We start from the raw sequence: 27680 nt of genomic DNA, 5'->3' as shown, positions 1-27680 counted from the left end.
TGATAACTCATTCAACCGTTTGTAACTTTTTGTGTAATTGCAACATGTTGCCATCGTGAAATAAACTGCTTTGAAATTGGGTCCATCTCTTAAAAACACCCTGTATTTTGGCGCGGTGTACCGTGGCGTGGTCAATTTTGGCGTGGTGTCCCGTGGCACGGTGTCCCGTGGCATGGTGTACCGTGGAATGGTGTATTTTGGCGTGGTGTATTTTGGCACGGTGTACCGTGGAATGGTGTATTTTGGCGTGGTGTATTTTGGCACGGTGTACCGTGGCGTGGTGTATTTTGGTGTGGTGTACCGTGGCGTGGTGTATTTTGGCGCGGTGTCCCGTGGCTTGGCGTGTTCACCACATTAAACGGCACGGCGCTCTAAACCTTCGCCAAACCAATCAGCTCCCCCATCACCGAACGGTGGTGCCACGCGGAGAGCGCGGCTGCTGCTGCCGCCCCGTGCGGCGAGGCGATGCAGAAACACTCCGCACCGCCGCCCCCCAGCGAGGTGGTGGTGGTGGTGGGTGGGGGGTGTCAGGCGCGGTAGTGCATGTGCGCCGGCAGGACGTTGGTGGTGCAGGCCGGACCGGCGAGCGGCTCCACCATCTCCCCCTCCAGCTCTGTCCACGAGTCCGTGTCCGGGCTGAAGCAAAGCGTGGACGACTTGTACGCACCCTGGGTGGGCGGGAGGGATGGGGGGGGGGGGCGTGGGGGCCGGAACAACAGCAAGTGGCAGGATTTAGCCGCCAAGCGAGGCCCGTGACGAGAGGTAGTCCCGGGTGGTTCGTAGGTCAGAGGGGGCCTGTCCTGGCACGGCTGAGATCCTGGGTTCAAGTCTGGGCTGCAGCCGCAGTCCATGACCACAGCTGGCTCGCCAGTGAGTCTCTCTGTGAGTCTGTCGTGGGTCTGCGTGCGTGCCATTGGTGGCCGAGCGGAGACCATAAACTAACTCACCGAGTGCGTGTAACATGATCGTCAACATCGACTCTCATCGAATAATCTCCCCCTGTACATTGAGCAGTCCCCCTCCTTAACCCCCCTTCACTCCTCTCTTAAAGCCTCGCCTCTTCTCTACTGCCCATTCTTTTCCCCTGCCCTCCCGTCGCCCCTCCACTCTTGCCCGTCCCTCCCCCATAGCCCTTGCGTGACACCCACGTGACCTCTGGTACGCTCACTCATTTATCGGCCCTTGCATTGCCCCTGCCATCTAAACCACTTTGTTGTTGTTACAGCCTTGACCTAAGGCGCTCTATACAAACACAATTAGATACGACGCGTCGCGTAAAACTGATTTTCGGTGGGTGCAGCAGAGGAGAGAGAGGGACATAGACATAGAGTAGGGAGAGAGGGGGTAGGGAGAGAGGGGGTAGAGAGAGAGGGAAGGGGTAAGAAAGAGGAGAGCAGAGCGTGAAATCTTTCATTTAAGGGTGGGGGGGCACATAAATCAAAGCATAAAAAACAAAAAAAAACGAAATGATGATCCAAGCAAACAAAATAGAGAGGCAAAGAGAGAAAGAGATGGAGAGAGAGGGAGAGAGAAGGGAGAGGAAGATGGGGAGAGAGAGAGAGGAAGCGAGAGAAAGGGAGAGGCTCACAGACCATGCTCCAGCTGTATCCGCCCACGAGGTAGACGAGCCCATCGAGGGTGCAGCAGCCGGGCCCGCTGCGGCCCTCCAGCATAGCAGTGGATAGAACACTCCACTGGTCGGCCTGCGGGCTGTAGCACTCGACAAGAAGCACGTCCAGGTGACTCGAGCCTGCGGGGCACGAGGAACCAACATCGTCGTCAGCATCATTGTCATCATCAGCGTCATCATCATCAGCGTTATCACCATCGTTATCAGTGTTATGACCATCAGCGTTATCACCATCGTCATCAGCGTTATCATCATCAGCGTTATCACCATCATTATCAGTGTTATCATCATCAGCGTTATCACCATCGTCATCAGCGTCATCATCATCAGCGTTATCACCATCATCATCAGTGTTATCATCATCATCAGCGCTATCATCATCATTAGTGTTATCATCATCAGTGTTATCATCATCAGTGTTATCATCATCATCAGCGTTATCGCCATCAGCGTCGTCAACACCATGAGCGTCATCATCACCACAATCGGTGCCATCACGGTCGTCACCGAAGGGGTCAAGTGTCGGGAGACGCACAGATGCGGGAGCCTAGAAGTGCAGTCCAACACGATCCGTTTCATCCCGTGCAGCCCGCACCACCCAGACTCGCCATCGACTCGTTCAGCAACGCGGATAGCTGCTGCTGCATCCCCCTCCTCTCCCCCCACCTCCTCCTGCTCCACCACCACCACCACCAACCCTGCTCTCCACGCAGCCCTAATGCACGGAGTTGGCTAATGTAGCGAATTACAGTTTTATGTTCAAGTTATTTATATAATTCGGGCCAGAAGAGTGGGATTTGTGATGCGTGGGGTCATGTCGACAGAAACTCAAAAAAACAAATGCGCGTCCCGGCAATTGCATTGATGCCAATTCTCTCCGCATGATCGCGCGCTCAGCCGAGAGCGTGATAAAAATAAAATAATAATATTATTATCACCATCACTACTCACAAAGGCACACGCAGGCATTTTCTCTGCGCCGCCACTGTAGGACCTCGCCGACGCAGCGTTCGCGTTGCGTTTGCCGCGCGTCGTTTGGCCCGGCGTCCGACGTTTCGCATCACGTGCCACGGGCAGCTTCGTTGGGAGCTGAACCTCAAAGGGGACGATCAGATTGGAGAAAAATCTCCTCTTCGTGTTTTTTGTAAAATTAATCTTTTGTTCGGGTTTTTTTTTATTTGGGGGGGAGAGGGGAGGTGTGGGGAGCGGCGGTGTAGCGGTTAGCGCTGCGCTACGCTGCGCTACGAACCCGGCGACCCGAGTTCGATTCCCGCGCATAGCCAATGCCAGTGACGATTATCTGCACCGGTCCTGGGCCTCCTCTAGGTCGACTCAGCCTCAAATGAGTACCTGGCGCGGTGTGTGAACATCGTCACGAGAGAGACAAAGGTGGCCGGGCGTGGTGCCAGCCACCCACCCCCTCGTGTGCCGTGCCGGCCTTCATAGGTGCTGTTCGCTAACAGCACTTGCCCCAACAGTCTGTTACAGGCTACACGAGGGGAGGGGGGGGTCATTGTATTTGTCTTTTTTCCTGAGATGATCTCAGACGTAGCTCTGTGATATCCGCTTCACTGCTCTACAAGAGATGGCCCGTCACATGACACCGACATTCCCGTGCCAGGTTGAGGACATCATCATCATCAGTGCCTGAAGGGACGATGACGGAGAGATCAGCAATAGGAGCGTGCAGCAGCAGCAGCTGCAGCTGGGTGGAGGGGAGGACGTTTTCATCCAGCAGTGGGTCGATCGCGGCTGCTTGCTACTGCTACTTGCTACTGCTGCTTGCTACTGCTGCTTGCTACTGCTGCTTGCTACTGCTGCTTGCTACTGCTGCTTGCTACTGCTGCTTGCTACTGCTGCTTGCTACTGCTGCTTGCTACTGCTGCTTGCTACTGCTACTTGCTACTGCTGCTTGCTACTGCTGCTTGCTACTGCTACTTGCTACTGCTGCTTGCTACTGCTGCTTGCTACTGCTGCTGCTGCTTGCCACTGCTGCCGCCGCCGATAGTTACGACGACAATGATAATGACGATGACGGCAACCGTCGGAGGCAAACACCTGGAAGCGACTCGCGCGGTGGTGCTCGCATCGGCCGCAGGAACCCGAGGAGGAGGAGGGGGGGGGGGCACGAAATGATTCGCGTCGCCATCTCCCGCGGGAGTGAAAGTGCGATAAAGCGCAGCAGCAGTGGCAGCAGTAGCAGCGGCAGTAGCAGCAGCGGTGGCGGTAGTGGCAGCAGCAGTGGCAGCAGCAGTGGTAGTGGCAGCAGCAGCAGCAGCAGTGGCAGCAGCAGTGGCGGTAGTGGTAGCAGCAGCAGTGGCAGTGGCAGCAGTGGTAGCAGCAGCAGCAGTGGCAGCAGAGGCAGCAGTGGCAGCAGTAGCATCAGCAGTGGCGGCAGTGGCGGTAGTGGCAGCAGTGGCAGTGGAAGCAGCGCCGCGTGTAAAAGGGCGTCGCGTTCGCCCGACGTGGAGCGCGCGTCAGCTCGTCCTGAAGGGGCGATGAATTTTTTGTTAAATTAATGCGAATGTGGAGAGTCTATTGTGTGTGCGTGTGTTCAGTTGTATGTGCGTGTGTAGAGAGTGTGTGTGTGTAGTCACTGTAGTGTGTGTAGTGTGTGTAGTTAGTCGACCCGTGGCACCTGGGTCTGCCCCGTGACCTCCTGCCAGCGGGCGTTCGACACTTCACGTGGCCTCAAGGTGCACATGGCCTGGCACAAGCGTCGTGGTGACGTCACTGCCACTTAGTGGCGAATGGCGGTTGTTGATTGTGTGTGTAGTGTGTGTGTGTAGTGTGTGTAGTGTGTGTGTGTGTTTTTTGTGGGTGGGGTGAGAGAGGCGGCAGTGTTTGGCGCGCGCCTTGCCCTTTGAATCTTCAAACCGCAGCGACCCGAGTTCGATTCCCGCTCACGACCAATATCACTGGCGAATATTGGAACCGATGCCTAGACCTCTGCGAGATCGACTCAGTCTGCAGCGAGTGCACCGCGTGGTGAGGTTTAAACATCAGAGGAGGCAAAGTTTGCCGGGCGTGTCGCTGGCTATCCACACCCCCTCGTGTGCCGTGCTGCTCGCAAACAGCACTTGCCCCAGCAGTCTGTTGAGGCTAGACGGGGGATCTTTGTCTTTGACGTCAACACCGAGTGATGATGAAGACGATCGCGACGATCACAAACACTGTATTTTCTGAATGATCACGATGGTGATGAAGAGCATGAAACACTTGTCTTCCGCTCTGCAAGGAGAGGTTTGTGAAAACGAGAACGACGATCGCAGCAATGATTTGCATTTACATAGCGTCCGTCACGTAACGTCTCACGGCGCAGTGTTTAGCCGCACAGGGGACCCCCCAGCAGCAGCTGCCCCTGTGTGGCACGAGGGGACAGCTCCGGCCGGCATTCGTCTGCCAGCGGCAGGCGATGATTGCTGCTCCGTGCAATCCCACTGAAGGATGATGACTACTGTGATTATTACTATTGGTATATCTACAGTAGATGATGATGATGATGATAATTACAATCGTTTCATGTATCATCGCGATCGTTATCAATTTTTTTACCAGTTACTATGATTCCGCTCGTTTATCCACGAAATTCTCACCGAGTTTCATGATCGGTTTTCAGGAGGGTCCTGCCACGTTTTTTGCGGCGATGTTGCTGCCAGCTGAGTCATTTGCGGGGTCGTCTAATCCCAAGTTGAACAAGTGCGCGCAAATCACTCAACCATCGCCGCCTACTGGCAGACCGATGCCCGCTGGCGAGTCGAAGTGCTGAGTGGCATTGTGCCGCACAGGGACAGCTGCCGCTGGGGGGAGGGGTCCCCTAGTCCTAATAAAACATTAGTGGGGGGGGGGGTGCTCCGTGACCCCCCACCTCCACCCCCCCACCCCCACCCCCCACCCCACCCCCCCATACTTTACCCTTGAGGTGGTTGCCCCCGATGGCGTAGAGGCGGCTGCCGAGCGCGGCGAGCACGTGGATGGCGCGCTTGGTGCTCATGTCGGCACGCTTGGCCCACGCGTTCCTCTCGGGCTCGTAGCAGTGCAGCCACTTCACGTACTCGCCATTGTGAACCCCTCCTGCACGGGGGGAGGGGGGGGCAGGGTGGGAGGGGGGGCGTCGGGAGGGGAGGGGGGTGCGAGGAGGGAGTGGGGGGGGTATGTGAAATTCTTTAATGAGCAAAAAAGTAAAACATTTTGTCGCTACTTTTTCCCCTGCGCTATGATGTTAGCCGTGACGAGGAAGCCAACTTATGCTACGCGGGGTTCGCGGTGGACTGTGCTAACCACTGCGCCACCGTTCTCCGCACTACATAACCACGCACAGACTCACACACACGCACACAGGAACACACTGACCCATGAACACTCACAAATACACTCACCGTCACACACTCAATCACCCACGAAAATAATACAAATAAAAACAAAGATCACCCGTGCAGCCCACACAGCCTGCTGGGGCAAGTGTTGTTAGCGAGTCGCACCCATGAGGGCGAGCACGGTACACGAAGGGGTGGGTGGCCAGCACCACGCCCGGCCGCCTTTGTCTCCCCAGTGCTACACAATGCACCAGTTACTCATTTAAGGCTGAAACGACCTAGGAGAGTTCCAGGATCAGTTCAAATATTTGCAACTGATATTGGAAGAGAGCGGGAATCGAACTCTCGTCGTGGGGTTTGTCACGCAGTGCGCTCACCACAAACAAAGACAAAGATCTCCCATGTAGCCTGAACAGACTGCAGGAGCAAGTGCTGCTAGCGAACAGCTGACTCGACCTAGGGCAGGGGCGAGCACTGGTTTAGGTATTCGCAAGCCTGTCAACCCATACGGTTTACCCCGCATTCCTGTGCAGGGAAATTGAGTTTTCAGGTCCAGGGAAATTGAGTTTTCAGGTCCAGGTAAATTGAGTGATCAGTCGTTTCAATCCGGGTAAACAATTTTTTTTTTGTCTATTTGTTTGTGTTTCTCCCTTGCGATGTGACTTTGTAGGTTCAACGTTGAGATGTATAAGGGCACGGAGTGAGCAATGAGGTCTGAATTGGTCTGTAATAAGGTAGGCACTGATAAGGGGTTTGCAAGTATGATTATAGACAGAGACCCATAGAGATCCACAAAAGCCAATAGACATACATAGAGACCGACAGAGATACATAGAGACCCACAGAGATACATGGATTTAGGAAACCTATCAACCCATAGGTTTTACCCCGCATTCTTGTGCAGGGAAATAAAGTGTTCAAGTCGATACGGCGTACAGCCGTTTGAATAAGGGCAAAAAAAATGTCTGTATAATTGTTTGTGTCTCCCTTGTGATGGGACTTTGTAGGTATGAACGTTGAGATTTCTAAGGGCACAGGGTGACCAGTGAGGTCTGAATTGGTCTGTGATAAGGTAGGGCACTGATAAGGGGTTGCCAGGTAAGTGTTCATCACTGGCATTACTCCATGAGCGGGAATCGAACTCGCCGGATTTCGCTGCGCGTCGTCGCTCACCGCCGCACGGCGCACAAACAAGACCACACTGCGACTCAGACGCACTCACTCAAAATAAATTCCCTGTTTCTCGTTCCATCAGAGACACACAACAACCAAACCCTCCTCCTCCTCCTCCCCCGCGCGCCCGCTAGCCGCCTCTTATCAGCGGCTGGGCAGGAACTATAAAGGGTAATTGACTGATCCGGGCCAACGCGTCTGTATCGGTCAATAACTGGGTATTACACCAGTAAAATAACTCATCAATACAGATGTCAACAGCCAGAGCGCGACTCGGTGATGTTGAGACGGGGGGTGGGGCGGAGGGTGACGGGTGGGTGGGTGGGGGTGATGCTGAGTGGTGGTGAGTGGTGGTGAGTGGTGGTGGTGAGGACGACGCGCGTCACGTGATGTTGTTCTGCGGCTCTTCACGCCGTGGGGCGCCGTTCAGGAGGGGAGAGGGAGGGGGGAGGGGAGGGGGGGAGGGGAGGGGGGGAGGGGAGGGGGAGGGGAGGGGGAGGGGGGAGGGGTGGGGGAGGGGGGAGGGGAGGGGGGTGACGGGCCGAGTCGGGCACAGGCAGCGGCATGGAGACCGTGCAGGGATATAATCCGGGCAGCGTCAGCGCATCGCTGCAGCGACTCTGTAACGTAACAAACAAATCAACCTGAACGCGTTTGTCAATCACACTGCGTGGCCTTTAAAGGGATATAATATATATATAATAGGCGACGTTTCGGGCAATTCTTCTTCTTCATAGTGCTATGAAGAAGGGCCACATCGCCTGACACGTCGCACAACGCACACGCGCTTCCTCTTGAGGCCTTCTGGTCGAACGTGTGGATTTGTATTCACGTCGTTAGCTGCCCCGGTGCACCACTGGCGACGCAGCATCACCAACATCGTCCAATAGGCGACGTGAACCTTCATACCCCCCCTGCTCCCCCCACCTGCCACCCATGCCGTGCCGTCCTCTTCCTCCTCTTCGTCCTCTTCCTCCTCGTCGCTCCCTCCTCCTCCCCCTATTCCGTGCTCCTCCCTAACCCACCTCCACTTCCTCTAACTCCACCTCCACTTCCTCTAACTCCACCTCCACTTCCTCTAACTCCACCTCCACTTCCTCTAACTCCATCCCCACTTCCTCTAACTCCACCTCCACTTCCTCTAACTCCACCTCCACTTCCTCTAACTCCATCCCCACTTCCTCTAACTCCACCTCCACTTCCTCTAACTCCACCTCCACTTCCTCTAACTCCATCCCCACTTCCTCTAACTCCATCCCCACTTCCTCTAACTCCATCCCCACTTCCTCTAACTCCATCCCCACTTCCTCTAACTCCATCCCCACTTCCTCTAACTCCATCCCCACTTCCTCTAACTCCATCCCCACTTCCTCTAACTCCATCCCCACTTCCTCTAACTCCATCCCCACTTCCTCTAACTCCATCCCCACTTCCTCTAACTCCATCCCCACTTCCTCTAACTCCATCCCCACTTCCTCTAACTCCATCCCCACTTCCTCTAACTCCATCCCCACTTCCTCTAACTCCATCCCCACTTGCTCCATCCTCACTTGTTCCTCCTCCACCTCCTCCTCCCTAACCTTCCTCCTCCACCTCCTCGCTCCTCCCTAACCCACCTCCTCTTCCTCCATCTCCTCCTCGACAACCTCCTCCTCCTCCATCCACACTTCCTCCTCCCCCTCCTCCCCCTCCTCCATCCCCACTTCCTCCTCCTCCCCCTCCTCCTCCTCCTGCTCACCGGAGATGAAGATCTTCCCGTCGTGCAGGGCCCCGGCGTGAGCGGCGAGCGCGTGCGGCAGCGCGGCCACGTAGCGCCACTCGTTCTTCTCCAGGCTGTAGCCCTCGGCCGACGAGAGGTAGCCCGTCTCGTTGCGCCCCCCGATCACGTACAGCTGGCGGTTGAGGTGGCACGCGAAAAACGACGCGCGCCTACGAGCAGGGCGGGGGGTGGAGGGGGGGGGCGAGGGGGGTGAGAGGGGGGGCGAGGTTGGGGGGTTGGCGAGGCGGGGGAAGGAGGGGGTGCGGTTGGGGGGGATGGAGGGGGGGGTCAAACAATGGGTGGAAGGTCAGAGGCTGCAGAACAGAACAAACTCAGCATGTTGGTGGATAACGCTGTTGTGTGTGTTCGCGGTCTACGCCACAAACCCGGCGAACCGAGTTCGATTCCCGCTCACGGCCAACACCAGTGACGATTATCTCGGTATCCCCTAGGTCGACTCAGCCTCAAATAAGTACCTGGTGTGTTGTGTGCAAACATCGCCACTCGGGAGACAAAGGCGGCCGGGCGTGGTGTTGGCCACCCACCCCTCGTGTGCCGTTCCGGCCTTCATAGGTGGTCGCCCACAACACTTGCCCCAACAGTCTGTTCAGGCTACACGGGGGATCTTTGTCATTTGTGTGGGTATTATTCTTTGGTGGGTCTTAAAATAAATGACGTATACAATAGGCGACGTTTCGAGTAATGGCCCTTCTGCAGAGCACGTACAGAGGCAAGAAAGGCAGAGAGACGAGACAGGCAAAGTGGCTCCACCTCTCTATGTGAGTGCTGTGAAAAGGACCATTGCCTGAAACGTCGCATGATAGAGACTTTGTCTTCGCGTGTGAGAACGGCCCAGCGAAGTGGATATTACAGAGCTACCTGCCGTAACCCTTCGCGTGACCTCCACACACAGTCGAGGGCAACTCTCCTTCACACATGTCAGAGTAATGTTCGTCTCATGGCAGAGCTGGAATTTTGTCAAAAATGCTGAATTGGTGACCGGGCTGAGACATCAACTCACTGCCCTTGAGAACCCGGATTAATCCCGACACAGTCCATGCGAGTCTCTGGGTGTCTATGTCAGTCTCTGCGTGTCTGTGTGAGTCTCTGGGTGTCTATGTGAATCTCTGGGTGTCTGTTTAAGTCTCTGGGTGTCTGTGAGTCTGTGGGTGTCTGTGTGAGTCTCTGGGTGTATATGTGAGTCTCTGGGTGTCTGTGTGTCTGAGTCTCTGCGTCTCTATGTGAATCTCTGGGTGTTTGTGTGAGTCTCTGGGTGTCTGTGTGAGTCTCTGAGTGTCTGTGTGAGTCTGGGTGTCTCTGTGAGTCTCTGGGTGTCTGTGTGAGTCTCTGGGTGTCTCTGTGAGTCTCTGGGTGTCTGTGTGAATCTCTGGGTGTCTGTGTGAGTCTCTGGGTGTCTACGTGAGTCTCTGGGTGTCTACGTGAGTCTCTGGGTCTCTGCGTGAATCATTCACGGCCGGGCTGAGACCATCAACTCACTGCACCAGAGGATTTTAGTTTCTTCACCGACGGCTGAAACCCTGGATTCGAACTCAGATCCTCAGCGGTGCCACAGCTCAGCGCCCCGAGCCTCCCTCCCTGCCGCGTGGCTCATCCGAGTGCAGCAGCACCACACCTCGCGCGGCTGGGTTCGGCTCCGGGTTCAAGCGGCGACGTTCGTGCAAATCTCGCGAGGACTCCCCAATCAGAGGCGCAGGGCGCGCGCCGTGGCCGGGCCAGCGCGCAGCCCTCGTCGATTTCAATTACGCGCGCAATCCACGCGCCCGCATCTGATTTATTTGTCTGCGATCGCTGATTTGTAAAATATACATTTCCCTGTTTTGTTTTCTCTCTCTCCCCTCTCCTCTCCTGGCATAGCCTCTCCTCTCCTGCGCTCTCATCCCCTTCCCTCTCCTCTCCCCTTTCCTCTCTCCTCTCCTCTCCCCTCTCCTTCCTGCCATCTCCTCCCCTCTCCCCTCTCCTCCCCTTTTCTCTCCTCTCCTGCCCTCCCTTTTCCCAATTTTTTTGTCAATAACGAGAAATATCTGTCCCCGTTTAGAACTCCGTCCGTTCACCATTTCAGCGTCGTTAATATATATTGAAAGTTCATTAATTATTTATAACTTTTCTTCTGCACCGTGAATTTTCCAAACTGTTACCTCCCCCTTTCCCACCAATTGTCTCTTAACTCCAGCAATAGATCACGATATACAACCTTTACAGAGAGCGGGGCCTGGACTGGTCTGCGTTTTGGCCTAGCGAATAGAGTTAGGGATAGAGTAAAGCTTATAAATAGGGCCGGGGTTAGGGGCAGGGTTAGGGGTAGGGATAGGGTCAGGGTTAAGGTCAGGGTTAGGGTCAGGGTTAGGATCAGGGTCAGGGTTAGGGGCAGGGTCAGGGTTAGGGTTGGGGTTAGGTAGCATAGGGGCCCGTCCCTCCCCCGTTCGCCTCCACACCTGTGCCCCCCTCCCCTCGCGTTGCCACCCCCACTCACCTCTCCTGCATGGGAGGAAGTTGCACCCACGTGTTGAACCGGGGGTCGTAGCGACTCACAAAGTTGGTGCTGTGCTTCCCTGCGGCAACACAACGTTCATTTAACCACGTGGGAAGCCACAATAGTCATCAACACGAACTCTTCCACCCGGGATGGAGGGCCCCGCATGTCATCATCTATTCTGTTCATGTTACGGTATGTTGAGCAATTAGCGCGCGATTATTAAGTGGGAGGAAACCGGTGCACCCAGAGAGATCCGCAGGCGTGCGCATGCGAGGGAGCAATACTCGATCACGTCGGGATGGTGACATGCGGAGATTGGTCGACACGTTGCTGCACCGCCATCTCTTGGCGTGCCAGTGTATGGCGCCTCTTCTACGCCCAACTCAAACGGAGTTCTGCAACTTTGCTGCGGTGATCTTCCAACCCTCGCTGGATTACAGGCGGGGGCGGAGGGGGGGGGGCTGGAGGTGGACAGCTCCTCGTCATCCTCCTCCTCTCAAATTTGGTTGCCACCTGTCCCGGTTTCCCCAGGATTGTTCTCTAATTGAGGGGACAGCTACTGTCCTGGAAACATCTGTCAGTCTTGCGGGGGACATTCAAAGCCGCGGTTCCTCTCCGTGGCGTCACAACAACAACCAGAGCAGCAGCAGCAACAACATCAACAACGATCCACCACCATTCAGTCCACGCACTCGCACGTGCCTCGGCCCTCTTCTGCTATTGCGAGGCATCGATCGCGGTACAATCGTCTTTGGATGTTTATTGACGCTCGCTTGAAAGCCTCTCGGCAACCAAACAACACCCCCCCCCGCTGCCTCGCATCTCATCGCAAACATTTGAAAGGGCCCCGCGGTGGCAGCCGCCCCTGTGCGGCGCGCGTGACCTGGGCGCGCGGCCTGCAGGTCGGCATCCGTGTGACAGCAGGAGGGGCGAAGATCGCCGCTGTGGGTACAGAAATCCCAACGGAGCCATTTGACGCGTTCCTTGCCACGCCCCGCCCAGGAGTTGTGGTCCCCTAAATCCTCTCCCTCTCCCGCCTACCCCCTCGCCCCCTTCCTGGATGCGGCTCTGCCCATTAGGGGCGACGGGGGGGGGGACACACGGGCCCTGTCGCCAACGCACGCGGCGCGGCGATTCGCTGCGGTCAGCGCCTTTCCAGCTCAGCGACGCCCGCTTTGGTTGCGCGTTATCATCGCCGCCGCCGCCGCCATGCGCCTCTGCATTGCTGCATAGCGCAGTGGCTCCATCGCTCTGGTCTCTGTCTTCTCTCTCTCTCTCTATGTTGCTGTGTGTGCTACACAAGGAAGGGCCATTGCCCGAAACGTCACCCGTTATAAACGTTTTCTCGTAAGGCCGCTCAGACGCGCACACTGTTGTGAAGGAACGCGTTGAGTTGTTGTTGTTGTTTGTTTGTGCACCACTGCCAACGCAGCAGCACCGAGGGGGGTGGGGGAGGGGCGGGGGGAGGGAATGACAGGGGAGGGGCGGGGGTCAGTGAACGGAGAGTCGGGGAAGACGAGTCGAAGCGGAGTGTTCGCGTGCGTGACTGTGCGTGCGTGACTGTGCGTGACTGTGTGTGACTGTGTGTGTGTGACTGTGTGTGACTGTGTGTGGCTGTGTGTGACTGTGTGTGTGTGACTGTGTGTGACTGTGTGTGACTGTGTGTGTGTGACTGTGTGTGACTGTGTGTGACTGTGTGTGACTGTGTGTGCGTGACTGTGTGTGACTGTGTGTGTGTGACTGTGTGTGACTGTGTGTGTGTGACTGTGTGTGACTGTGTGTGGCTGTGTGTGGCTGTGTGTGTGTGACTGTGTGTGACTGTGTGTGGCTGTGTGTGGCTGTGTGTGTGTGGCTGTGTGTGTGACTGTGTGTGGCTGTGTGTGTGACTGTGTGTGACTGTGTGTGACTGTGTGTGGCTGTGTGTGTGTGACTGTGTGTGACTGTGTGTGACTGTGTGTGACTGTGTGTGTGTGACTGTGTGTGACTGTGTGTGACTGTGTGTGTGTGACTGTGTGTGACTGTGTGTGTGTGACTGTGTGTGACTGTGTGTGACTGTGTGTGACTGTGTGTGGCTGTGTGTGTGTGACTGTGTGTGGCTGTGTGTGGCTGTGTGTGTGTGGCTGTGTGTGTGACTGTGTGTGGCTGTGTGTGTGACTGTGTGTGTGTGACTGTGTGTGACTGTGTGTGACTGTGTGTGTGTGACTGTGTGTGACTGTGTGTGACTGTGTGTGCGTGACTGTGTGTGACTGTGTGTGTGTGACTGTGTGTGACTGTGTGTGTGTGACTGTGTGTGACTGTGTGTGGCTGTGTGTGGCTGTGTGTGTGTGACTGTGTGTGACTGTGTGTGGCTGTGTGTGGCTGTGTGTGTGTGGCTGTGTGTGTGACTGTGTGTGGCTGTGTGTGTGACTGTGTGTGACTGTGTGTGACTGTGTGTGGCTGTGTGTGTGTGACTGTGTGTGACTGTGTGTGACTGTGTGTGTGTGACTGTGTGTGACTGTGTGTGACTGTGTGTGTGTGACTGTGTGTGACTGTGTGTGTGTGACTGTGTGTGACTGTGTGTGACTGTGTGTGACTGTGTGTGACTGTGTGTGGCTGTGTGTGTGTGACTGTGTGTGGCTGTGTGTGGCTGTGTGTGTGTGGCTGTGTGTGTGACTGTGTGTGGCTGTGTGTGTGACTGTGTGTGACTGTGTGTGACTGTGTGTGGCTGTGTGTGTGTGACTGTGTGTGACTGTGTGTGACTGTGTGTGACTGTGTGTGTGTGACTGTGTGTGACTGTGTGTGACTGTGTGTGTGTGACTGTGTGTGACTGTGTGTGTGTGACTGTGTGTGACTGTGTGTGACTGTGTGTGACTGTGTGTGACTGTGTGTGGCTGTGTGTGTGTGACTGTGTGTGACTGTGTGTGACTGTGTGTGGCTGTGTGTGTGTGACTGTGTGTGACTGTGTGTGACTGTGTGTGTGTGACTGTGTGTGACTGTGTGTGACTGTGTGTGACTGTGTGTGTGTGACTGTGTGTGACTGTGTGTGTGTGACTGTGTGTGACTGTGTGTGACTGTGTGTGGCTGTGTGTGTGTGACTGTGTGTGGCTGTGTGTGGCTGTGTGTGTGTGACTGTGTGTGACTGTGTGTGGCTGTGTGTGGCTGTGTGTGTGTGACTGTGTGTGACTGTGTGTGACTGTGTGTGGCTGTGTGTGTGTGACTGTGTGTGACTGTGTGTGGCTGTGTGTGTGTGACTGTGTGTGACTGTGTGTGACTGTGTGTGTCTGTGTGTGTGTGTGTGACTGTGTGTGACTGTGTGTGACTGTGTGTGACTGTGTGTGGCTGTGTGTGACTGTGTGTGACTGTGTGTGTGTGACTGTGTGTGACTGTGTGTGACTGTGTGTGTTTGACTGTGTGTGACTGTGTGTGACTGTGTGTGACTGTGTGTGTGTGACTGTGTGTGACTGTGTGTGACTGTGTGTGTGTGACTGTGTGTGACTGTGTGTGACTGTGTGTGTGTGACTGTGTGTGACTGTGTGTGACTGTGTGTGTGTGACTGTGTGTGACTGTGTGTGACTGTGTGTGTGTGACTGTGTGTGACTGTGTGTGACTGTGTGTGACTGTGTGTGTGTGACTGTGTGTGACTGTGTGTGGCTGTGTGTGTGTGACTGTGTGTGACTGTGTGTGGCTGTGTGTGTGTGACTGTGTGTGACTGTGTGTGACTGTGTGTGTGTGACTGTGTGTGACTGTGTGTGGCTGTGTGTGTGTGACTGTGTGTGACTGTGTGTGACTGTGTGTGTGTGACTGTGTGTGACTGTGTGTGACTGTGTGTGACTGTGTGTGTGTGACTGTGTGTGACTGTGTGTGTCTGTGTGTGTGTGTGTGACTGTGTGTGACTGTGTGTGTCTGTGTGTGACTGTGTGTGTGTGACTGTGTGTGACTGTGTGTGGCTGTGTGTGACTGTGTGTGCGTGACTGTGTGTGACTGTGTGTGACTGTGTGTGACTGTGTGTGTGACTGTGTGTGACTGTGTGTGTCTGTGTGTGTGTGTCTGTGTGTGGCTGTGTGTGTGTGACTGTGTGTGACTGTGTGTGGCTGTGTGTGTGTGACTGTGTGTGACTGTGTGTGACTGTGTGTGTGTGTCTGTGTGTGGCTGTGTGTGTGTGACTGTGTGTGACTGTGTGTGGCTGTGTGTGTGTGACTGTGTGTGACTGTGTGTGGCTGTGTGTGTGTGACTGTGTGTGACTGTGTGTGACTGTGTGTGACTGTGTGTGTGTGACTGTGTGTGACTGTGTGTGGATGTGTGTGTGTGACTGTGTGTGACTGTGTGTGACTGTGTGTGTGTGACTGTGTGTGACTGTGTGTGACTGTGTGTGACTGTGTGTGTGTGACTGTGTGTGACTGTGTGTGTCTGTGTGTGGCTGTGTGTGTGTGTGTGACTGTGTGTGACTGTGTGTGTCTGTGTGTGACTGTGTGTGTGTGACTGTGTGTGACTGTGTGTGGCTGTGTGTGACTGTGTGTGCGTGACTGTGTGTGACTGTGTGTGACTGTGTGTGACTGTGTGTGTGTGACTGTGTGTGACTGTGTTGTTCTGTGTGTGACTGTGTGTGTGTGACTGTGTGTGTCTGTGTGTGTCTGTGTGTGGCTGTGTGTGTGTGTGACTGTGTGTGTGTGACTGTGTGTGTATGACTGTGTGTGACTGTGTGTGGCTGTGTGTGACTGTGTGTGACTGTGTGTGTCTGTGTGTGGCTGTGTGTGTGTGACTGTGTGTGACTGTGTGTGACTGTGTGTGACTGTGTGTGTGTGACTGTGTGTGACTGTGTGTGACTGTGTGTGACTGTGTGTGTGTGACTGTGTGTGTGACTGTGTGTGATTGTGTGTGTTTGTGTGTGACTGTGTGTGACTGTGTGTGACTGTGTGTGTTTGTGTGTGACTGTGTGTGTGTGACTGTGTGTGTCTGTGTGTGGCTGTGTGTGTGTGTGACTGTGTGTGACTGTGTGTGTGTGACTGTGTGTGACTGTGTGTGGCTGTGTGTGACTGTGTGTGTGTGACTGTGTGTGACTGTGTGTGACTGTGTGTGTGTGACTGTGTGTGGCTGTGTGTGACTGTGTGTGTGTGACTGTGTGTGTGTGTGTGTGTCTGTGTGTGACTGTGTGTGTGTGACTGTGTGTGACTGTGTGTGGCTGTGTGTGACTGTGTGTGGCTGTGTGTGGCTGTGTGTGTCTGTGTGTGGCTGTGTGTGTCTGTGTGTGACTGTGTGTGACTGTGTGTGGCTGTGTGTGTCTGTGTGTGGCTGTGTGTGTCTGTGTGTGGCTGTGTGTGTCTGTTTGTGACTGTGTGTAACTGTGTGTGACTTGCGTGGCTGTGTGTGACTGTGCGTGGCTGTGTGTGAGTGACTGGATGAGCGAGTGGGTGAGTGAGCGAGTGAGTGGGTGAGCGAGTGGGTGAGTGAGTGAGCGAGTGGGTGAGTCAGTGAGCGAGTGACTGGGTGAGCGAGTGGGTGAGTGAGTGAGCGAGTGACTGGGTGAGCGAGTGGGTGAGTGAGTGAGCGAGTGACTGGGTGAGCGAGTGGGTGAGTGAGTGAGCGAGTGACTGGGTGAGAGAGTGGGTGAATGAGTGAGCGAGTGACTGGGTGAGCGAGTGGGTGAGTGAGTGAGCGAGTGAGTGAGTGAGTGAGCGAGTGACTGGGTGAGCGAGTGGGTGAGTGAGTGAGCGAGTGACTTGGCGAGTGAGCGAGTTAGTGGGTAAGTGGATCGCTGAGAGGTTGGGCGAGCTGGAGAGTAAGTCGATCGCTCGCTGTCTGTGGGTGAGTCCATCACTGGGCGGGTGAATGTGCAGGTTTGAGTACGCGGGTGAGTCGAGGCTCACCGTCCGGGTTCCAGCGATCCTCTCCGCCGAGAACGAAGAGGAAGTTCTCCACCTCCACCACGCAGTGGTGCGCGCTGTTGTAGGGCATGCCTGCGTGACACGGGGGCCGGGGGTCAAGGGCAAGGTCAGGCGGGGGGTGGAGGGGGGCATTGGCGCGTGGGCACGGGGCAGGCGGGACGCGAGCAGAGTTCCGATTGGTAACAGCAACCATCGTGTCGTGTGTTCACCAGCATTGTGACATCCGCTGCTGCATTGGCAATGCAATTGGTTGATCCCCCAACTCGATACTGCTGAGGATGGAGCGGTGGCGCTGTGGTTAGCGCACCGCCCCTTACGCCACCCCCCCCCCCCCCCACGTTGCCTATGGACACCAGGACACCATACATCTCATGGTGCCGAGCACCAACGTTACTCGGCATGAGCCGTCAGATCCTCTGAAGAAGCTCAGCAGGGTTTTGGAGCCTGGATAGCGCTTGGATCTACGAAACATTGGCGCTGAACAGGAGTAATTCAAGCTGCTAGGAGGCTACGTTACGGGCAGCAGAGGGCATGGCAGAGGGGGAAAAGACTACGCATTGTTGTACTGTACTGTGCGTCTATGCTCCCGGGAGTGTTTGAAGTGGACCAAGCAATGCATCTCAATCTTGGCCAAGCAGCGCTGTCCGGGGTGCTGAAAACCGGCGGTCAAATCGACCACCCCAGTGACTCGCCGCATCGCCGAACGCCTCATCCAGCAGTGGACTGACGGTGGTGGCTACGCTGCTGCACGCGGCTGCCTGTAACCCAGCACCGTGTGCAGGCAGCGGCGAGGGTTGGTGGGTCACCGCACGGATCTTGCCGTGAAACTCCCTTCCCGTGGGCGTCGAAGAGGAGCCGTACACCTGACTTGCCACGGTACAGCAAAGTGTGGACTAATCGCCATCTGTTCCCATCTGTATGGGGGTAGAGTGGTGGTGTCCCATCGCGCGTGCGTGGGGTTTCTCCGGGAGCTCTGGTTTCCTCATCATTAAGTGGCTGAAAACATCGTAAAATAAAAACACCGATGCGGGGGGAGCGGTCGCGTAGCGCTTAGCGCCGCTGTGATCCGAACCCCGGCGAACGGAGTTCTATTCCCGCCCACAGCCACCTACACGAGTGACGATTATCTGAACCAGTCGTGGGCCTCCTTTTGGTTGACTCGGCCACAAATGTGAACCCGATGCGACGTGGTAGTGGTGCTGGCAACCCACCCCCTCGTGTGCCGTGCCGGTCTTCATAGGCGAGTGCTACTCGCTAACAGCACTTGCCCCCAACAGCCTCTCAAGGCTATACGGGGGATCTTTGTCATTGTGCGTACACGCGTGTACAGGCGCCGGGTGTTGGTAACGCATTGTGTTGCACGTGACTACACCAGACCCGCTCCGCGTGCACGCGCGCGCGCGCCGCGCATGCGTAATGAGCTCATCGGCGCGAGACCCTAACTTTGCGGGGGGCAGGGGGAGGTGGTGGGGGAGGGAGGAAGGAGGGAAGCAAGGGGCGGGTGGTGGAGAAAGATGGGATGGGGGCGAGGGGCGGGGTTGTGGAGGGTGGGGAGAGGGGGGGGTGAGGGAGGGGAGGAGGGGGGGTGATGCTACATTGACGCCGTTACGAACATTCCCGCCTGCCCTCCCCGCTTCCACGCCACCGCCTCGCTCCCTCCCTCCCTCCCCCTTTCATCCCACCATCTCCCACCCGTGTTCCATCTCACCGTATCCCTCCCTCCCCCTTTCATCCCACCATCTTCCACCCTTTCGATTTAAAGCTTTCGTGACTGCAGGGATTCATCTTCTTGGTTCTTTCGGTAAAGTCACGTAGAATGGAAATAATAAAATAATAAAAATAAAACATAAAAACATATATAACATTTTATTTATATAATATATTATTATAAAATAATAAAAAAACATAATAAAATAAAATAATATATTATTTATATAATATTTTATTTTATCATGTTTTTATTTTTTTTTATTTTATTATTTCCATTCTACGTGACTTTACCGAAAGAACCAAGAAGATGATATCTCCCATCCTTGTTCCACCCCACCGCATCCCTCCCTCCCGATTCTGAGACGGGCAGTCTCTGTGAGACAGTGGCAGGCAGGCGGAGAGCACCGCGCGGCTCTACGCGGCTCCCGTGAGAGCTTCACTGTCCACACGGCCGTGCTCGCCACCAATGTGGGCAGACGTGGCCGGGAACCGAACTCAGGTGGCCGGCTTCATTGCACAATGCAATTCACTGCGCCACCGCCCCACCGCCCCAACCTTTCAACTCGATAATAATATTTGAACAAGCACCCCACTAGGTCGACTCAGCCCTAAATTATACCTGCTGCGGTGTGTTACCATCAGCGTTGGGAAGACAAAGGCGGGCGGGCTTGGTTGATGTTGGCCACCCAGCCCCTCGTGCGCTGAGCCGCCGGTCTGCGGCGCGACACGCTACAAGCACTTCGCATCGAGAAGTCCACGTGTCTATACTGTACTCGTGTCGATCGTCTCCGCGTGTCCCGCGCACTCTCACAACACGAGAGGGAGAGAGAGAGCGGGGAGACAGTGGCACGGTGAGAGGAGGGCCACGCGGAGATTGGAGAGTCACGGGGATGGAGAGTCATGGGACAGAGAGGGGATTGGAGAGTAATGGGCTGGAGAGAGAGTCACGCCGTGAAGAGGCATGGGGTAGAGGATAGGACAGTCACGGGGATTGGAGAGTCGCAGGTAAAGAGAGGCATGGGACAGAGAGGGGATTGGAGAGTCACGGGGATTGGAGAGTCATGGGATGGACAGGGAGTCGGGCGCTGGAGAGTCACGTGATCGAGAGTAGATTTCAGAGTTGGGGGGCTGGAGAAGCGGGACGACTCTTGGTGGGGGGACGTGGGGGGGGGCGATTTATGAGGTGGGTGGTTGGAGGTTTGGCTTTGCGTGGCGGGGGGGGGGGGTTGTGGGGGGATTGTAGGGGCGGGGGGAGGGGTTGTAAAGGACGGTGGGGGCGGATTTTGCAAAGAGCCCCCCCCCCCCGCCCCCCACTTAATGACACCGCCTGCCAGAGCGGTGCCCGTGCAGCCCCGCCACATTAACGTGCTGCATTATGCACCGCCGCCCCCCAAAGTCATTAATTAGTTTCACCCAGATGCCTCCGTAGCCGCGCATAGTTAATTGCCCTATCTCGCAAAGTTCATTAGTCTTTAATATTAAAGATGCATGGAGGAAGAGAGCTCCAATGTGTGTCCCACTCCCTGTCTCGTGTGTGTGTCTGTGTCTCTTTGTGTCGTCTCGATGTGTGTGTCTTTGTTTTGTGTGTGTCTCTCTGTGTCTGTGTGTGTCTCTCTGTGTCTGTGTGTCTGCATGCACGTGTGTTTCTCTCCGTCTGTGTGTCTTAGTCTTTTAGTCTCTCTCTTTGTCTGTGGTGGCGTCTCTGTGTGTGTGTCTCTCTCTCTCTGTTTGTGTCTGTGTGTCTCACTGTGTCTGTGCGTTGTCTCTGTGTGTGTGTGTCTCTCTCTCTCTGTTTTCGTCTGTGTGTCTCACTGTGTCTGTGCGTTTGTCTCTGTGTGTGTCTCTTTCTCTGTTTTCGTCTGTGTGTCTCACTGTGTCTGTGTGGGTGTCTCTGTGTGTGTCTCTCTTGTTCAATGATCGTGTAACGTCCTTGTTCGCAAGAGTAAGCCATTGTGAGCCCATTGAAAACAATGACTCGCTAAGTCATCATCATCATCATGGTGACGATGATGATGATTTCGTTAAACCGATTATTATTGTCATAATCATGTTCAATCATAATCATCATTTAAATGTCGAGCATAATCATAAACATGGGTGGGGATGATATGTAACGATCAACATACAGTAACTCGATATTTTTAGTTCAAATCATATCATCCTCAACTATTTAAATTATGATTTCATATTATCATGATACATCATGTACCAGCTATTCGCGGTAACGGTGAAAGGGGCACCCCCCCCCTACAGTGGCAGCTGTCCCTGTGCGGCACGAGGCGACTCCAGCACGTGGCCGTCCGTCGTTCCACTCGAGGGAGACGATTGCTGCTGTGGGTGATTCCAGTTGATTATATTATGTTTATGATCGTCATCATGATTATTATTTCATCATCATCATAATCATCATCATCATTTGCCTCTGATGATGATGATGATGATGGTGGTGGTGAAGATGGCGATGATAACAATGTGATAAAAAAAAAACATTGAATGTGTAACGGTGATGATTCAGTTTCTTCTGACTGATTATGAAAAAGGAACACATGAACCAGAGATTATGATGATAACGATGATGATAATGAATGTCCCTGATGATTATGATGATAATGGTGTAAATAAGTGATGGTATAGAAGGTAAAGCAGTGGCACTGATGATAATGGTGGTATATAAGTGATCATGTTGATAGGTACTGCAGTTGCTGATGATATGTTATTTGCTACTGCAGTGATAATAAAGAAGGCTAGAAGATGATGCTGCTGCTGCTGCTGATGCTGCTGCTGATGCTGCTGCTGATGATCATGATGATGCTGCTGCTGATACTGTTGCTGCTGATGATGCTGCTGCTGATGATGCTGCTGATGATGATGCTGATGATGATGCTGATGATGATGACGATGATGCTGATGATGATGCTGCTACTGATGATGATGCTGATGATGATGTTGATGATGATGATAATGACGATGATGCTGATGATGATGATGCTGCTACTGATGATGATGCTGATGATGATGCTGATGATGCTGATGATGATGATGATGATGATGCTGCTACTGATGATGATGCTGATGATGATGCTGATGATGCTGATGATGATGACGATGATGCTGATGATGATGATGCTGCTACTGATGATGATGCTGATGATGATGCTGACGATGATGATGCTGATAATGATGCTACTGATGATGATGATGCTGATGATGATGACGATGATGATGCTGCTACTGATGATGATGGTGATGATGATGATGACGATGATGACGATGATGATGAGGATGATGACAATGATAATGATGATGACGATGATGACGATGATGTGGGATCGAGGGCGGCTGTGGCAGAAGATGAACGCGCGTCTCGTGGCCTAACAGTGGGGGGGGGGGTGGGGAGTGTTGGGGGGGGGTGGTGTGTTGGGGGTGTGTTAGGAGTGTTGGGGGTGTGGGGAGTGCTGGAGGTGTTGTGTCTACGTGTGTGTCTACGTGTCTGTGTGTGTACACGTGGTGTGTCTGTGTGTGTACACGTGGTGTGTCTGTGTGTGTGTACACGTGGTGTGTGTGTGTGTGTACACGTGGTGTGTCTACGCGTGTGTCTGTGTCTGCTCCTCCTCGCGCTGACTCAACCACAGATGGGCTCCACCTGCCGCCCCGCGCGCTAAGCGAGAGTGAAAGTTTGTGTGTTAGTGTGTGTGTGAGTGAGTGTGAGTGTGTGTGAGTGTGTGTGAGTGTGTATGTGTGTGAGTGTGTGTGTGTGAGTGTGTATGAGTGTGTGTGTGTGAGTGTGTAAGTGTGTGCATGAGTATGTGTGTGTGAGTGTGTGTGAGTGTGTGTGAGAGTGTGTGAGTGTGTGTGAGTGTGTGTGAATGTGTGTGAGTGTGTGTGAGTGTGTGTGAATGTGTGTGAGTGTGTAAGTATGTGTGTGAGTATGTGTGTGTGTGAGTATGTGTGAGTGTGTGTGAGAGTGTGTGAGTGTGTGAGAGAGTGTGTGAATGTGTGTGAGTGTGTAAGTGTGTGTGTGAATGTGTGTATAAGTGTGTGTGAGTATGTGTGAGTGTGTGTGTGTGAGAGAGTATGTGTGTAAGTGTGAGTCTGTGTGAGGGGGGTGGCGTAGTGGTTAGCGCGCTTGGCTACGAACCCGGCCACCCGAGTTCGACTCCCGCTCTACGGCCAACATCCGTGACGAATATCTGAACCGGTTCCTGGGCCTCCCCTAGGTCGACTCAGCCTCAAATGAGTACATGTGTGCAGTGCGTAAAACATCGGCACCGGTGGGACAAAGGCGGCCGGGCGTGGTGTTGGCCACCCACCCCCTCGTGCGTTCGTGCCGGCCTTCACAGGTGCTGCCCGCTAACGGCACCTGCCCCACGTGGGGTGCGAACCCTTCTGCTCACCGGTGAGGATCTTCCACGTCTTGCGCGAGTCGTCGTAGAACTGCACGAGGTTGCTGGGCAGGCGGTCGGGTCCCGGGGGGAGCCCCCCCAACAGAAGCAGAGACTTCTTGGTGCCTCGTATCCTGCGCGGGGTCGGGGCGGTGGGGGGGACATGCGGACCCCCCCCGGGCCAATCATGAGATCGGGTGAAGGAGATTCTCGTGAATGAGATCAATGAATGAGATCGAGAGGGGTGAGGTCAATGGATGAAAACTCTGAGACTATAACACGACTATTTTTATTTGACCAGGTGAGGCCCTCACTGAGCTATGAAGTTATTTTTCAGAAGCGACCCGACTATCACAAGTGACAGCTGAACAAAGTGGCTCGTGTGGAAATCTGTAGAAGTCAAATGCTCGAGACGCACGGTGTTTCTAGATGTGGAGGGGAAAACCCGGAGGACCCGAAGAAGAATCTATTCGACCACGGGGAGAGAGGCACGCAAACTCCAAATATACAGCAGCAGGCATCAGGGTCGGTATCGAACCCACGACCTCCTGCACATCAGGCGAGAGAGTTAACATCTCATAGCCACCGGGTGGATGAGATTAACGAATGAGATCGTGTGGAAAGGATCAGGCGAATGACATTCTATTGAATGAGATCAAGTGAGTGAGATCGTTTGATTGTCGTTCTTCAGAAGAGAATGGCTGCGGTAATGATGATGATTGTGATCGTGATGTTTACCACAGCACTCTCAAAGTATCATCATCTCCACTGCCGCCAATCACCATCATTATCATCACGTACGATTATATCAACATTCTTACGATAGAATTATGAGCATCTTCATCACGACCACCACCACCACCACCACCAACCACCGCTAACCACCGCCACCCACCGGGCGCCCTCCCTCCCTCCCGCCCACCTGCTCGCCTCGCTCTGCATGCAGTGCTGCCGGAAGGGCATCAGGTGGTAGTTCATGGCGTCGAGTAGCATCTTCTGGCACGCGGGCTCGGAGCGCATGAAGTCGACGCTCTGCACGTGCTCCACGAGGTCGTGCGCCGGGATGAGCGCGAAGCGCAGGCGGCGCATCAGCTCGGGCGCTCGCCGCATGCGTCCCTCGCGCTCGTGCTCGAGCCACATGACGGCCATCTGGAAGAGGGCCAACTCCGACTCGACGGGCGGCGGGGGGCCGTCGAGCACGGCGCACACCTCGCCCAAGCCCAGCGCCAGCACGTCCTCCACGAAGTAGCGGTTCGCGAGTTTGCGCGTCTCGTCCAGGTCGTGCGCCGCAGCGATGCGGCTCACCTGTTGAGAGCAGCAGCAGCAGCAGCAGCAGGAGCAGCAGCAGCAGCAGGAGCAGCAGCATCAGCAGCAGGAGCAGCAGCAGCAGCAGGAGGAGGAGCAGCAGCAGCAGGAGGAGCAGCAGCATCAGGAGCAGCAGCAGGAGCAGCAGCAGCAGCAGCAGCAGGAGGAGCAGCAGCAGCAGCAGCAGCAGCAGGAGCAGCAGCAGCAGCAGGAGGAGCAGCAGCAGCAGCAGCAGGAGCAGCAGCAGCAGCAGGAGCAGCAGCAGCAGCAGGAGCAGCAGCAGCAAATCAACGTGGGTCGTTCGCCGTTGCCGGCTGTCTATTATATTATACAGGGTGGCCCAAAAGTTAGGACACGTGGGGTAATTATTAAACAGAGTGGCCCAAAATTCAGGACACATAGGGTTACTATATTTATTTTAACAAATCACCTCTTTTGTCAAGGCGCCCTTCCCCCCTCCATCCCAGCTTAAATAGTCGCTCCAAGCCTGGAGTGTGTCATTCAGACTCTGTCTACTCGACAGACCTGTTCTTCACCTGAGGACGGCTGCTTGCGTTGTGGCCGAAACGTCGTGAGAAGTATTTTATTATGTTTCATTTTTATTATTTTATTATTTCCATTCTACGTGACTTTACCGAAAGAACCAAGAAGAAGACACCTCGAGTTAGTTCATTTATTGTAGCAAATGTTCGCACTCACTTCCATGCACATTCACGCGTGCATGAATTCTCTTTTGAAATTCATTTCGGAACTTATCTTAAGTTTGCGGGGGTAACCTCTGAACGGTCATCCGTTTTGTGTTGTTGTCTCAATTCATTCGCAGGGCTTTCTTGGTCGGGTTTTGTAAAAACGATGGATGTGAAGAAAAGGAGATATTCATCATGGAAATAGTGGAAACAATATAAACTTAAATAATAAATAATTAAATGTTTTCATGCCAGTGTTCGAATCAATGAAATAACCCTCTGTGTCCTGACTTTTGGGCCGCCCTGTATATGTTTACAAAATATAAACATTGTTGTTACGTGCTTCGAAGAAGGGGGGATTGGCCCCTCAACGCGCGCTGACTCGCCGTCTGTTGCGACGAATTCCACGTTACTATGACAGGGGGCACGTACATCCAGGCAGAAGCCACTGCCGTGTGACTTCCCCTTCAATGCGTCCGTTGAGACAGGAATAAGTCAGCAAGCAGTACGTGCTGTTCAGAAGGGGCATTACCCGAAACGTCGCCTAGTATTTGTGTTTCCTTGATTTTGGCCGTGGTTGGGAATCAAACTCACGACCGGGTTTTCTAGCGGACTGCGCTAAGCGCTGCACCACCACTCCGCCCCTGACTAGACAAATGCCATCATGGTCATCATCACGATCATTAGTCCAATTGAACTCAGTATTCTATAATTATTGGTAACTAATGGATAACTGTTCACACGCCAATTTCAGAACTTTTAATCGAGATTTTTTTTAAAGAATGCAAATCAACAAGCGCAGTCTTCAATATCATCAACCACTCTCCCTCTCTCTCTCTCTCCTTGCCTCTCTATGTATGTGCTACGATAAAGGGCCATTGCCTGAAACGTTGCCTCCTGTACACTGTTCCGTTTCAGGCCCCACACACACACACAGGGTGTTGTCGTTCGCTGTGCTTGTGCACAGGAGCCCATGAGTTCGATCCCGCGGATCTGGCGATGCCTGTTGTATATTTGGAGTCCGCGTGGTTCGCTCTCTCTCCCCGTGGTGGTGGCGGGGATTGTGTATCTGGGTTCCTCCGGTATTGCCCCCCTCCTCCTCCACATGTATAAACAACACGCGTTTAAGTTAGTTGGCAACAGCTATAAATTATTCCCACGTGTGATGAGGAATGATGATGTTGTTATACGCCCCTTCGATGGTGAACTATCGTCACGAGTGGTGATGGTGATGCTGATATCAGCCCCTTCGATTGTGAACTATCATCACGCGTGGTGATGGTGATGATGATGATATCAGCTTCTTCGATGGTGAACTATCATCACGAGTGGTGATGGTGATGATGACATCAGCCCCTTCGATTTTGAGTTATCATCACGCGTGGCCAGGTCGCCTCCGACCAAAGAGCTCGTCGCTCAGTTTAAGCGACTTTGGCATCGCCGAATCACGGTGCCGCCGACGTCTCCACGACGCCTGCCAGCGGCCTCACCTGCTTGTAGTTCTGCACCGAAATCTGCCCGTTGAGGAACTGCGCGCACAGCTTGGTGACCGAGGGCATGTGCAGCTGCTTCCCTGCCACGAGCACCTCCTCCACCGTGTCGAGCGACAGCGTCATGTTGGACGTGTAGATGTACTCCAGCACCAGCGCCAAGCCTCCGGACGGACATCCCTGCAGCACCACGCTCGCGATGAGGCCCGACTTGGCCGACGCCGCCGCTGCTGCCGCCGCCGCGGCTGCTGCCGCTGCGTTAATTGCACCGCCACCGCCGCCACCGCCACCGCCACCTCGACCTTCGGACGAAGGCGAGCCATGCGGCGTCACCTTATCCTTGCAGTCATGCGGAGACGAAGCTCCGCTCACGCTGCCACTGCCGCTGCTGCTAAGTCCGGCGACACCGCCACCACCACCGCCACCACCGCCACCACCTCCTCCTCCTCCACCGTGACCCGGCGTGGAGAAGGGGTCCGAGGGCCGGTGGAGGCCGTTCTCGAAGAGCGCGCGGAAATAGTGCGAGCACGAGGCGAGCACGGCCTTGTGGCAGCGGAACTCCTGCCCGTGGGCCAGCAGCGTGACGTCACACATGATCTGCCGCCGCCACAGGAGGTTGAGGCCGCTCAGGACGCTGTCGCTGTGCGAGGGGTCGAACGTCGAGGTGCGGTCAGCCGACTTGGACATGGCTGCGTCGCGGTGTGGCGCGGAGGACGAGGAGGACGAGGTGGTGGTGGTGGTGGTGCTGCTGACTGGATGGATGTTGCCTGGAGGGGGGAGGGGGGGGCAGAAGCAAACCAAGCAAAAGCGTGAAATCCCAAGCGGCTCAAGGGGTGTCATGAATGATTCGGGGGTGCATTGACTCTGCGTTTGA

At 54.5% G+C, this 27680-nt stretch overlaps 1 protein-coding gene across 1 annotated transcript; it reads right to left on the bottom strand.

The window, feature by feature from the left end:
- KLHL14 (kelch like family member 14) lies at positions 1–27553 on the bottom strand. The gene is made up of 9 exons (XM_078862771.1): positions 26807–27553; positions 24248–24630; positions 23338–23459; positions 17216–17305; positions 11370–11448; positions 8858–9048; positions 5546–5704; positions 1593–1750; positions 1–668 (listed from the first exon to the last, which is right to left on the bottom strand). The coding sequence occupies exons 1-9, from the start codon at positions 27491–27493 to the stop codon at positions 528–530; spliced, it is 2010 nt and encodes a 669-aa protein (XP_078718897.1). The 5' UTR covers positions 27494–27553; the 3' UTR covers positions 1–527.
- Positions 27554–27680: the final 127 nt, after the last annotated feature.

Source organism: Lampetra fluviatilis, chromosome 14, assembly GCF_964198595.1.
Source record: "Lampetra fluviatilis chromosome 14, kcLamFluv1.1, whole genome shotgun sequence".
Lineage (NCBI taxonomy): Eukaryota > Metazoa > Chordata > Hyperoartia > Petromyzontiformes > Petromyzontidae > Lampetra > Lampetra fluviatilis.
Note: the sequence above shows the minus strand (reverse complement) of the source record. Positions and strands in the feature narration are given on the sequence as shown.